Source organism: Furipterus horrens, unplaced genomic scaffold (assembly GCF_987537825.1).
Source record: "Furipterus horrens unplaced genomic scaffold, mFurHor1.1.pri manual_scaffold_7, whole genome shotgun sequence".
NCBI classification, from domain to species: domain Eukaryota; kingdom Metazoa; phylum Chordata; class Mammalia; order Chiroptera; family Furipteridae; genus Furipterus; species Furipterus horrens.
The window spans coordinates 94,227,224-94,240,170 of NW_028327177.1; the positions used below are offsets into that span (position 1 = coordinate 94,227,224).

General features: G+C 36.4%; 1 protein-coding gene across 4 annotated transcripts in view; it reads left to right on the forward strand.

Annotated features, from left to right (window-relative positions):
- TASOR (transcription activation suppressor) overlaps positions 1–12,947 on the forward strand; it is a 50,873-nt gene that overhangs the window by 23,356 nt on the left and 14,570 nt on the right. For all 4 annotated transcript variants that reach the window (XM_090283999.1, XM_090283998.1, XM_090284000.1 and 1 more), the window contains exons 12-16: positions 3,487–3,559; positions 3,645–3,716; positions 4,638–5,336; positions 9,983–10,383; positions 11,605–11,746. In XM_090283999.1, coding sequence (XP_090140125.1) covers positions 3,487–3,559; positions 3,645–3,716; positions 4,638–5,336; positions 9,983–10,383; positions 11,605–11,746 — 1,387 coding nt within the window. The remainder of the gene's footprint in view (positions 1–3,486; positions 3,560–3,644; positions 3,717–4,637; positions 5,337–9,982; positions 10,384–11,604; positions 11,747–12,947) is intronic.

Consider the following 12,947-nt stretch of genomic DNA (forward strand, 5'->3'; position numbering starts at 1 on the left):
AAGTAAGATCCTAGATCTTAGAGGGCATGGGCATTCCATAAGGATACACTACCTTAATCTAATGGACCTAGGAATTCAGTATAGCTACTCATTTTCCTGTGAACCTTATTGGAATTATCCTAACTATAGTTCCTTTCTTTATGGTTCTTATGATAATGAGAGGTGCATTGGGGACTGTTGGGTTGTTAATAATTTTATGTTGCATACACACATGAGGTGTTTTGGATCAGAGAAAAAATTTAGTGAATACCTTGCAGTAAGTAATAAATGTATTTGCCCTCCTTTGCCTTAATCCTGACTGTTAGGGCAATGCAATAATCGTTCAGTTATGGAGTAGCTAGATACTCTAGAGGTAAGGGATAAAAAAAAATGATTTTTCTTTGCTTATGAAGAGCAGGATTCAGCTATATCCCTCCCCTCCTGAAAAGGCCTCTGAAAATGAATAAATATCAACTCCAACCCTTTAGTAAATATTTAAAAATTTTTCAGGAGCCAGATAGCTCTCTTGGTTCTTCTAATGACATATTCCAGTTCCTAGGACTCATTCCTGCTTGAAATGTAAATAGGAGATAGTGCTAAGTCTTCTCAGAACCTTGGGACTTAAACTAGGAACTCGTTTGTGCTGTAACCTCTTGGCCTTCTTATGCACCCACTTAGCACTCTTAGGAGAACAAGAAAAATTTAATTATCCTTTGGATTAGAGCAATTAACTAGATAATTAGGAACAGATCTAATTCTTCAGTTATGTGAAAAGCAAGGTATTTCTGGGGAAATGAAACCAAACACTTACTGTCTTTATATAATATACATTTCTGTGCATCAGAAAATGAGGGCTTTTTGCAGGAGCACTGAGCAATCTGGGGACGTTTCATTTTCCCACAGGGAGATTTATACAATAAATAAAATTCTATTGAGCTCTCTTGGTTGGTGATAAGTCAAGTTAATTTCAAAGCTGACTTTATTTTTTTTAAGGGGCTCATTTTATTTATTTAAGTTTATTTTATTGATTATATTATTGCAGTTGTCCAAATTTTTTTCCCTTTGCCCCCCTCCTCCTTCCCTCCAACATTCCCGTGCCCTTAGTTCATGGGCTGTGCGTATAAGTTCTTCGGCGTCTCCCTTTCCTAGATTAACTTAACATCCCCCTGTCTATTTTGCACCTACCAATTATGCTTTTAAATCCCTGTACTTTTTCCTCCATTCTTCCCCTTCTGCCTTCCGGTTGATAACCCTCCAAATGATCTCCATGCCTATGATTCTGTTCCTGTTCTGGTTGTTTGCTTAGTTTTTTAGATTCAGTTGTTGATAGTTGTGAATTTGTTGTCTTTTAATGTTCATAGTTTTGATCATTTTATTAAATAAGTCCCTTTAACATTCATGTAATAATGGCTTGATGATGATGAATTCCTGTAGCTTAACCTTGTCTGGGAAGCTCTGTATCTGCCCTTCCATTCCAAATGATAGCTTTGCTGAATAGTGTCTTAGTTGCAGGTCCTTGCTTTGTATCACTTTGAATATTTCTTGCCAGTCCCTTCTTGGGTGCAAACTTTCTTTTGAGAAGTCAGCTGATAGTCTTACAGGGACCCTTTTGTAGGTAACTCTCTTCTATTCTCTTGCTGCTTTTTGATTCATCTTTTTATCTTTTACCTTTGGCATTTTAATTGTGATGTGTCTTGGTGTGGTCCACTTTGGGTCCAGCCTGTTTGGGACTCTCTGTGCTTCCTGGACTTGTATGTTGATTTCCTTCCCCAAATTTGGGAAGTTTTCCTTCATTATTTTTTCACGTAAGCTTTCAATTTTTTGCTCTTCCTCCCACTTTCATATGGGACTGGCTCCTCTCTAGCTGTTGCCCTGCCTGTAGTTCCTGGAGTGGGTGGGTCTGTAGACATTCTAGGACCATGAGGCCCTTTAAACAAGTGGGCTCTACTGAGAGATGGGCGGTTTCTTCCTCTGCCCCAGCTCCCACTGGTCTGCCCAGTCAGAAGCAATGAGGCTTGATTTTCCCCGGTGCTGGGACCATGAGCTGTGTGGTCTGGTTTGGAGCAGGGAACGCTCCCCAGGTGTTCCTCCCTACTTTTAAAAATGTGTGACTGTGCTTTCCACTGGCCTGCTGCTGCCGCTACTACACCACGTCCTTCTTTATATCTTTGTTTGTTGGCCTGTCATGCAGCTCATTTTTCTGGAACTTCTGGTTGTCTCTAGTTTTGAGGTAGTTGTAGTCCTTCTTAGTTGTGGAGGGAGACCCAGCATGTCTGTAGCACCCTCACTTTTTGGCCTTTAAATGACTCGTTCTTACACAGTCTTTGTTTATTGGACTTATTTGATAGGAATTTGTAGTGCAAATTTTTTACCAGCCAGATAACCTCTTGTGTTCCACTGCCATGCTCAGTTTGTCCTTTACTTACACCTTGCATTAATCAAAAGAAATGCTATTAACTATTGTAGTAGTCCCTGAACTGAGTTTGAGTTCTTATTACATTGATTTCTTTTCCCCTCCTCATAGTGCTGTCAAGATTTTGTTTTGCTTTGTTTTGCTTTGCTTTTAGGGAAACATCCCAGTTCAAGAGAGTATACTTTCCAGTGTATTCCTGGCTAACCTGGCATCCTTGTCTTTTAATAATTTAGTTCAGGATCTTTCTTTGTAGACTTGTTTTATGTAGTTGTTCTAGTCTGCCCTCACCCTTTTGGCAGTCATTATTACTCTGATATCTGCAAATTGCCTATCATTATATAATTGCCTTTGCTCATAATGTTGCCTCTATTGAAATGTCCTTCCCGCAACCTCAGGCTCTAGGCACTGTACCCATCCTTCAAAATTCACCTCCAATACGCCTTTCAGTATCTTCTCTGATCATAAACCGACTATATTTTTCCCTTTTATGTTGCTTTGTAAACCTTTTTGAGAATTTATGTCTTCATCTAATTATTGATATTTCTCTGTGTTATTCTGTCCACCCATTTATAAACTGTTAACAAATAAGTATCTTGTGTTGCTTATCTTTGAATTTCTCTCTGGCAAGGCAAATGGCCTTACATGTGAAAAAGATGGTCATTAAATATGTGAATAATTAGATTATTTTATTTGAGGTTAGCCTGAACTCTTAAAGGCAGCGTTTGTGTTGCACCTGTTTTATATTTCTGACATCCAGCACACTGCCTTCACAATTAACATGTCCTTTGAATTGCTGAGGATATTTGAAGTCTTGAGCTCTGTCCTTATATTTTAGCTTCCAAGAAAAATCAACAGGTTCATTTCACAGTAAATAAGGGGAATTTTCTCATTTAAGTTATGAAAACAAAGGAGTTTTTTATTTGATTAGAATTCTGTTAGCATAGTTAGAAAAGAGTTTTTAACAAGTAACAATATTTTTCTTACAGATGATAAGGAACTTTTGTTTCCATTGTAATTAGCAGAAACTGCTAGGTCTACCTTATGGTTAGTAATAATAAAGCAGATTAAACGTCTTTCCTCTTCCAAAACTGCAGGTTCTTGTTAAACCTTTGGGAGACCGAGGATACCTTTTTCTTCTCTCACCTTATCAAATGGTTTCTCCGTATGGTATGTGATCTCTTTATTTTTATAATTTTTTAAAAACTTTTCATTTGAAACACATTGCTAATGAATTTGGCTTCTGCTTTTTTAGAACATCAGACTGCCAAGTCTCGAGTCCTACATGCTTTGTTTCTATTTCAAGAACCTAGAGGCATAGTTACTTGTAAGTTCATTGACTATCTAAATCCAGTCTTGTAGATACCTACATTGAAAATTTCCAGATAATTCCCTACGCATTTTGTCTTTCTTATGCATCATGTTTTGGGAAATACAGGTGGTATTAAGACTTTTTAGCACTATAAAACATAAATTATATTACTTGATTTTTCTTACTATGAAAAATTATTTGTGTTTTAAATAGTGTTTTACTGAATGTTGATTATAACTGTTATAGTAGCTTCGTTTTTAGGGTTTTATAAAATATATGATTATTTTTTTACCTTAGTTCATTTTTGCAATCAGATTTTAGCAACATAAAAGCATCACATAGTGGGTTAAATTTTAGGCCATTCAAAGTTTCTCTAACATTACAGTGATGTTGGAGAAAATTAGCTCTTTACCATTTCTAAGAACTAACTTTAATGCTGTGTTAAGGTAAAGTTCCCACTGGAGGGTTTCACTGTTCTATTAAGAATGAATGAGATTTTATAGCACTTGTGCCTGCATATCTCATTATGGGGATACAGACTTCATGTGAATTTAAGTATAACGTGAAGGAATGCCATTGCTATCCTTTGTAGGACTGTCTTGCTAGGAGCCTCAGATCTTACTGTGCTTTTATTTCTTGCCCCGAGTTGAGAGGCCCAGGAACAATAGGAAATGAGATCTTCAGTGAGTGGGTGTTTTTTCTTTAAAAATATAATTTCTATAATTTCTTTTGTTTTAATTTTTCATTGGCTCGTTTTAGTTCCCTGTACTGAAAAACATGTGATTCCTATGTTTCTATGTTACTTATATGTATTAGGGTACAAATTAGTTTGGTTCACCATTAATATTTGAATGTTACATTTCTTTAACAATATGTAGATCTGTATTTGATTTGTTTCTTGATTGCTAACATGGTTTCCTTTTTGTTTGTTTACAGCACAAAAAGGTTCAACCAATGTAGCACCACAGGAGAGACATGAGAACATGCCAGATGTATTAAAAATAACTCAATTTTTACAATTTGCTTTGATTCGGTGTCGAAAGGAATTCAAAAATATAAATACTATAAATTTTCATTCTGGTGTTGAAAAGTATGTAAGTGAATTTTTTAAGCGAGGTTTTGGTTCAGGTAAACGAGAGTTCATTATGTTTCCATATGATTCACGATTAGATGATAAAAAATTCTTATACCCAGCTCCAAAAAATAAATCCCATATTGATGATTGTTTGCATACCTATATTTTTCGGCCTGAAATGTATCAGTTATCTATTTGTAAGTTAAAAGAGTTATTTGATGACAATAGAAAACTTCAGCAGTTCAGTCAACTTTCAGATTATGAAGGCCATGAAGAAATGAATGGTACAAAAAAGAAATTTGGAAAACGAAATAACTCAAGGGGTGAGACTATTAAACCTGGAAAGCAGAAGTCATCTCACTCTTTGGATTATGATAAGGATAGAGTCAAAGAATTGATTGATTTGATCCAGTGTAGGAAAAAAAATGTGGGTGGGGACTCAGACACAGAAGATGTGAGAAGCAAAACTGTCTTGAAGAGGAAGCTTGAGGATCTACCTGAAAATATGAGAAAGCTCGCCAAAACCAGTAATTTATCTGAAAATTGCCATCTGTATGAAGGTAAAAATATCAGATTGCTCTTATATAGTATAAAAATAATAACCAAAAATATAGTAAAGTTCTGTCCTTTTCTTATAGAATGGAGGTCTGCAAATTACAACCTGAAAGCCAGTCCAGCCTGTTCTCTGTTTTTATAGAGGAAGTTGTACTGGAATACAACTATTCGTTTATGTGTATTTCACACTGTAACAGCAGAGTTGGGACAGAGACTATGGCTCACAGAGCCTAAAATATTTACTCTCTGGTCCTTCACAGGAAATATTTGCTAACTTCTGCCCTAGCACATCAGAGTTCTGAATTGTGTAGCTTAGAAAAATTGTGAGAAAAGTATGCTCAGCTTTTATCCTACTAATTGGACCTCCTGTTCTTTTATATTCCTTTAATGTATAATTGGAAAAGTACAACATAGAATATGGGGGGGAGGTGATGTTGCTTAATGAAAGGAGTCTGTTGAACTTTAAAATAAAATTTCTTAGATGCATACACATATTATTTTCTACCCTAGGAGTCCAGTAGTATGCTTGCCTTTTTCTTTTTTTTCTAGTTTTTCTTTGTTTTCTTTTTTGTTTGTTTTAGTTGGCATAAAAAGAAATGGGAGGCCTTTCTCTTAACTTTGTGTTTCACAATTTAAAATACTTTTTCATCTAGAATTTTGATATCTTAACTAATCCATAATCATGAAATATGTTTCTTTACAATCAGGGACCTTTTATGTCATGATCCACATTTTGTGCAGCTGCTGCTGTTCTTATTAATTAGGCAGATCTTAAATAATGTGTGGCTAGAGGCTGTCATATTGGATAGTGTAAGAATTAATTTAAATTAATCAAAACGAAACAAAAATTCATTTCCTGTGTTATACCAGTTGCACCACTGTATTGAATAGCACAGACAGAGAACATTTGCATCATTGCAGAAAATTTTATTTGACAGTGCTGTTTTCAGTAATTTTCAGGGTTTTTGTCTTTCACTTTTCAATGTTTTCATCTGTCTGTGTTCTTATCACCTGGGTGGCCTTCCTGGCTTCTATCACTCACTTCAGTACCATGTTCTTCTTAATATTGTTTTGCTAATTTGCTACAAATCTCAGCCTCGGTATTCAAAGGCTTTGTTGCAGATTGGCCACACCCAGCCTGAGGAGCTGTTTCCCATTTTTCATTCATGTGCTCCTTGGTTAAGGCTCATGTCTCAGAAAATGTAGTGATTAGCCTTTTACTTCTCTTTCTTCTTGAAGCATCTCATGTCTCTCAATTCTCATATCTTTGTAGTTTACATCCCCCTAGAACATATTTCTGGTGGTTCTGCTCCTTGATGATTTTTATCTCCTTATGCTGGATGTCTGCTGTGTTCTGAACCTGCTGACTCATTCTGATCCACACTGTCTTACACTGTTGACATGTGTCTTGAGAGTTAAGTACTTACTGTGTGCTAGGTGCTTTACATGTATGGACTCATTTAGTTCTTGAATGCTAGACACTGTTATCCTTATTTTACAGATGAGAAAATTATCTTAGAAGTTAAATAAGTTTATTTAAAGTTCTGTAGTTAACTAATCCATGATTGAACTCAGTTCTGACTGACTCTAAAGCATTGTTTCTAAACTTGTCTGCATTTCCTAACACTGAGCATGTAATAGGCAAGATAATTAAATTTTGGTGCTGTTTTAGCTAATAATTGACTGATTTTGTACATATGAAAAAATATTTGTGGGTGAAAATCAGGCTTTATCAATAATTAAAATGATGGGGAAGCCATGCTAATTACTATAATAGGCCAAAGGAGAAATGGAGCAGGGGTCATGTTGATACATTAAACTAGAACTAATGATCATCAGATTTGCATTTCTAGATGTCCCTCACTTGTGTTTCTTTGTAGTCATTTTGCACATGTTATTTCTGATTTCTAAAAGGAGAGGTTTAAAGTTTGTATTCTATCTTCTAAAATACCTTGATCTTGATTTGGTGGTGAACCTACTCATTTTATGAGAGGTATCCTATTCTCCCTATCCCCTTTAACATCAACTTCATTGAGATATGATTTATAGTCAGTGTACCCACTTCAAGAACACAGTTTGATAAGTTTTGATAGCTACATTACCACCACTCAAATATATAGAACATATTTCTTTAGCCCCAAAGTTGCCTTGTAGTCCTTTGTAGTTTAATCTCACTCTGCTATGAATCTGCTTTCTGTCTTTGTTGATTAGTTTTGCCTGCTCTGTAAGTATGTGTGATTAGAATCATACAGTATGTACTCTGTTCTTTGATGCTTTGTTTCTACTGAGGTAGATTATACCCTACCTAAATTGGAAATCCTGGCATCTACCTAGGTTTTACCCTCCTTCAGTATTAAAAGCACATGCCTTTCTGAATGCCTATACTCTGCAAGTTTTAAAATATATTATTGTGCAGATTACCCAGATTTCTACATGCTTTGAGGCATATCTTAATAAATGTTTTCTCTTACAGTGCTTTCTGTCCTTTTTTAATTTGTAAGTATATTTTATTGATTATGTTGTTATAGTAGTTTCAATTTTTCCCCCCTTTGTTCCCCCTTCCCTCCAGCAATCCCACTTCCCCCTTAGTTCATGTCCATGGGTCATGCATATAAGTTCTTTGGCTTCACCCTTTCCTATATTATTCTTAACTTCCCCGTCTATTTTGTACCAACCGATGATGCTTCTTAATCCCTGCACCATATCTCCATTTCTCCCCCTCCCCCCTCCCAGCTGATAACCCTCCAGATGATCCCCATATTTATGATTCTGTTCCTGTTCTGGTTTGCTTAGTTGGATTTTGTTTTTATTTTTTAGATTCAGTTGTTGATAGTTGTGAGTTTGTTGTCATTTTAGTGTTCATAGTTTTGATCTTATTTTTCTTAAATAAGTCCCTTTGACATTTCAAATAATAATGGTTTGGTGATGATGAACTCCTTTAGATTCACCTTCTGTGGGAAGCACTTCATTTGCTCTTCCATACCAAATGATGGCTTTGCTGGATAAAGTAATCTTGGTTGTAGGTTGCTTTTCATCACATTGAATACTGCTTGCCAGTCCCTTCCTGCCTGCAAAGTGTCCTCCAAGAAATCAGCTGATAGTCCTATAGGCACTCCCCTGTAGGCAACTCTCCGCCTCTCTCTTGCTGCCCCCAACACTCTCTATCTTTCACCTTTGGCATCTCAGTCATGGTGCCTCCTGGTGTGGTCCCCTCTGGGTCCAACTCGCCCGAGACCCTCTGTGCTTCCCAGACCTGTATGTCCATCTTGCAAAATTTGGGAAATTTTCCTCATTTTTTTCAATTCTTTCTTCCTCATTTTGCACTGGTTGAGTGTTTTTTTCTTCCTTATGTTCCATATCATTGATTTGAACCCCGGTTTCCTTCCCTTCACCATTGGTTTTGTGTGGATTTTCCTTCGTTTCACTTAGCATAGCCTTCACTTCTTCTCTTATGCGTTTGCTGTACTCAAGCGTATCTGTCAAGCCTGTGAGCATCTTTATCACCAGTGTTTTGAATTCTGCATCTGTTAGGTTGTCTATCTCCTCATCGCTTAGTTCTCCCACTGGAACCTTGATCCGTTTCTCCTTTTGGGCCATACTTCTCTGTCTCCTCACTCTGACAGGCTCCTGTGTTTGTTTGCCTCCGTATCCCAGGTAGAGCTGTCACTTTTGTTATGTTGTAAGGGGCGGAGCCTTAGGGATTCACCAGTACAGGGCGACCTATTTTACCACATTGTGGCGCTGTATGTGGGGGAGGAGTCTGAGAGGGAACAATGCTGGCTTTCTGTTCTTAGTGCAAGGTTAGTGTGGATTTCTTCAGGATGATTTTGTGTCTTTAGAACCCAAGCTTTGTTATGAATTTAAGTAATATAGTAAGTTGAGATAGGCTTAGATGATAAAAATGTAATAGCTATGAAACCCATAGAACTCTACCTCATAAGTTCTTTTTAGCAGATTTTAAGTGTAATCTGCATACCTTGCAAAATAGCAACAGATATTTCATCTGTTTTCAAGCATCTGGTTGACTTTGAAATTTTAGTGGTAGATTTTATGGTAACTATAGTAAGGTTATTAATACATATTATGCATGTTACCAGCTTGATATTTGAGCTTTTTCTCTGTCAGTAGAATTTTCAAATTATGAAAATAAATTTTCATTTAATGGGAATTTTGATCTGTGTGCAAAAGTTTAGAACCAGTTATATTTATAAAGTAATGGATGGATGTATATGTAAAACCTAAGCCAGTGTTTTGATTGCATTCCTGCCCACAAATGTCCATGATAATTAATTTTTACTTTTATTTATTTATTTTTTTGTTAATCCTCACCTGAAGACATCTTTATTCATTTTAGAGAGAGGGGACACAAGGGAGAGCGAGAGAGAGAGGGCCAGAAAAATTGATGTGAGAGAGAAAAGTCAATTGGTTGCCTCTCACACCCACCCCTACTGGGGACCGAACCCACAACCTAAGCATGTGCCCTGACCAGAAATCAAGCCCAATGTCTTTTCAGTTTGCCGTGTGACGCTCCAACCAACTGAGCCAACTGGCCAGGGCATGATAATTAATTTTTAGGTATGTTTGAGTTTAAAATTTTTTACTAGCCTTACAAACTCAACTTTAAGAGATAACTTTTCTTTTTTCCCTTCAGAATCTCCACAGCGTGTTGGCTCTCTTGGGCATGATGCTGACTTGAGGCAGGAGCAGCAGGATACCTCTAACTCTGGTGTTGCTGACATCCATAGGCTGTTTAATTGGCTATCAGAAACACTAGCAAATGCACGCCATTCTGATGCATCCCTGACAGACACAGTCAACAAAGCCTTAGGATTGAGTGCTGATGGCGCCTATGAAGAGCTGAGGCAAAAGCATGAATATGAGTTGAACCCAGATAAGAAAGAATATGAGCAGCCTACTTGTGCAAAAATTGAAAAGGCACATTTTAAGGGTACTCAGAGTCCATTGCCAGAAGCTGATAAGCCATCTGTAAAGTACCCTGTTCCTGTTTCTGCCACTGAAGTAGGCACTGACCATAAACTACATTTGAAAGAAGTAAGCATATATCTTTTGATTATATTGTTGTTTGCTGTTGTGAATGTGTGCGAGGGGATGTGTTTCAATTAGTTTTTTCTCCTTTTTCAAAAGGAATAAAATACATTTCAATAGAAGTGTCTGTCCAGGATAGTATTTCTAAGTTATTCCTTTTTACAGAGATAAGTACAGAGTAGTAGTTTTCTTTCTTGCTTATAGGTTTATGTGTATTGTAAGCTTTACCTATTGTGATAAAGTTAAGGCCAGACAATCTGTTTTTCAGAAATGGCTTATTGGAAGTTAATTCCGTAGAATTTCATAATAAAATTGATTTCTCAAAACTGGCTTTCTGCTGGATTATCATAACCCATAGGTGAAACAGATGAAGTCATTAGAGTCAATGAACTAGTGTTACAAATAAGGTTAGGTACTTTCTATTTTTCAAATAGGAATTGAAAATGAATTGCCTTTAGAATTACCACTGAAGTGACACTTAAGTTTTGCTTGACAGGGCATCCAGTTTATTTACATGTTAGAGTACTGATCTCTAGCTGAGAGGTAACCTTATCTTCCCCCAAGAAGTGGCAGCGTTACTGGGGAACAATACCAGGATGGCACCATATTCCATTTGTAACTTACTCTTTCCTTTATTTTCTCTTTCCTGCCTTTGAATAAAAGTCATATGCATGTCCCCAAGCTTTGTCCAGGTAGTTTTTGGATATTTTAGAGGAAGGATGATGGCACGAGGCTCACTTGGGGAGGTGTGTAAAGTAGGCCCTGAGGAAACTAACCTATGTTGTTAACATTTCCTAACATATTTAATACTCTAAATTGAGTTGATGGGGGCATAGACTAAAGCCAGTCCCCTGCCTATGTTTGTAATGAAAGGTTTTTTTTGGAACATAGCCATGCCCATTTGTTTAGGTATTGCCTGTGACTGCTTTCGAACTACAGTGGCAGAGCTGAGTATCTGAGTATATGGCCTACAAAGCCTGAAATACTTGGTGTTTTACTGAAAAAGTTTACCAACCTCTGCTCTAAATCAACATCAAATTATGTTTTGAAGAAAAATAGCATGTTTTAATTTGAGGCTGGAGTATTTATAACTACCCTGTTGATTTGATTTGACTGATTTTCAATGTTTAGATCGAAACTTGTGAATCTGCTGTGAAACAAATAGTTCTTAACATTAAAATTAATTGAAAAAAAAAAAGCTATTGAATATGTCTTCTTAATTTTTAGGATCCGAATTTGATTAGCATGAATAATTTTGAAGATTGTAGTTTGTGTCCTACTATTTCCATTGAACATGGATTCCATAAACAATCTAAGTCAAATAATGTTGAAGAGACTGAAATACATTGGAAACTGATTCCAATTACAGGTGAGAACAAGTGTACTGGGAATTAGGTTCACTTGGTTTTACTTAGGGACCAGTTACCTGAAGGGTTTCATCTTTTCTAGAATTCACTCTTGGGTCACTAGGTGCTTCATCTTACTTGGTTCTGACATATTCAGTATCTTATTTTGAGCATTTTAATGTTCATCATATAGTGTTGCTGTTCTTGGTCAGCATCAGCAAATCTCTACAAAAAACCCTATTAAAAGTAGAGATTTAAAACATGCTTATTCTCCATAAGGAGTTTAGCATGCGTACTTTGAAATGAAAATTGTTGGCAGAAATAGAGTTTCTTATGAGATGAGGTAGCTACAGAGATGGAATGATGACCTGTGGATAGACAATAAATACTGCCTGCTTAAATAGTAAGTTGCTCTATCGCAAGCTGTCATCTAAAAAGTGGTCATTTTGAGGTTCATCTATTTGAAAGAAATTTGATTTGTTAATATTAGAGAAATTGGATCATTGTAGAGAATGTCCTGAAATGGTCATATGCAAATATCCTAGGAAGCTTATTGAACTGTGGGGTAAGAATAGTTCAGGAAATGTTGAAAGATCATTTAGAAGCATTCTAATTTTTCTGTGCAAACACATACATACACACACACAGACACACACATGTACAACATACTCTTAATATTTTAAGTTCTCATTCATCTTTGTTAGCTAAGCGTTTTTGGAAATATTTCTAGGGCATATCTTCTTTTCCATTCCAAGACCTTTATTTAACTTAGAGAAGAAAAACAGATATTTGCTAAAAAATAAGTAAATAAATAAAAGGTAGACTGACTTGTGACCTAGAAGCTACTGAAATGTCCAAGGACTCTGAGAAAAATTTCTAAGACTTTGATGAATTTCAGTGGCTTCAGCACCATTCTCTATTTAGTACCTTACCAGAGCAGGCAAGAGGCCTAGATGTGATGGTAGAGAGGGAATTGGTTCTCACTTAGGAGCTGGACATGTTACCTTGAGTGGGAAAAAACAGAATAAGAAAGTAATCAGTTCAAGATAATTATCCTAACCATTCATCATTTGAATACCTTTATAGTTGATATTCAGAGCCATTTGAAGGCACAATATCTAGGTTTTGATATTTCATTATCACCTGAATAGAAAGGGAAGCAACTTCCCATTTCTGAATGACCCTTCAGGATTATTTTAGGCAAAAGAAGGAATTCTTGGGTTT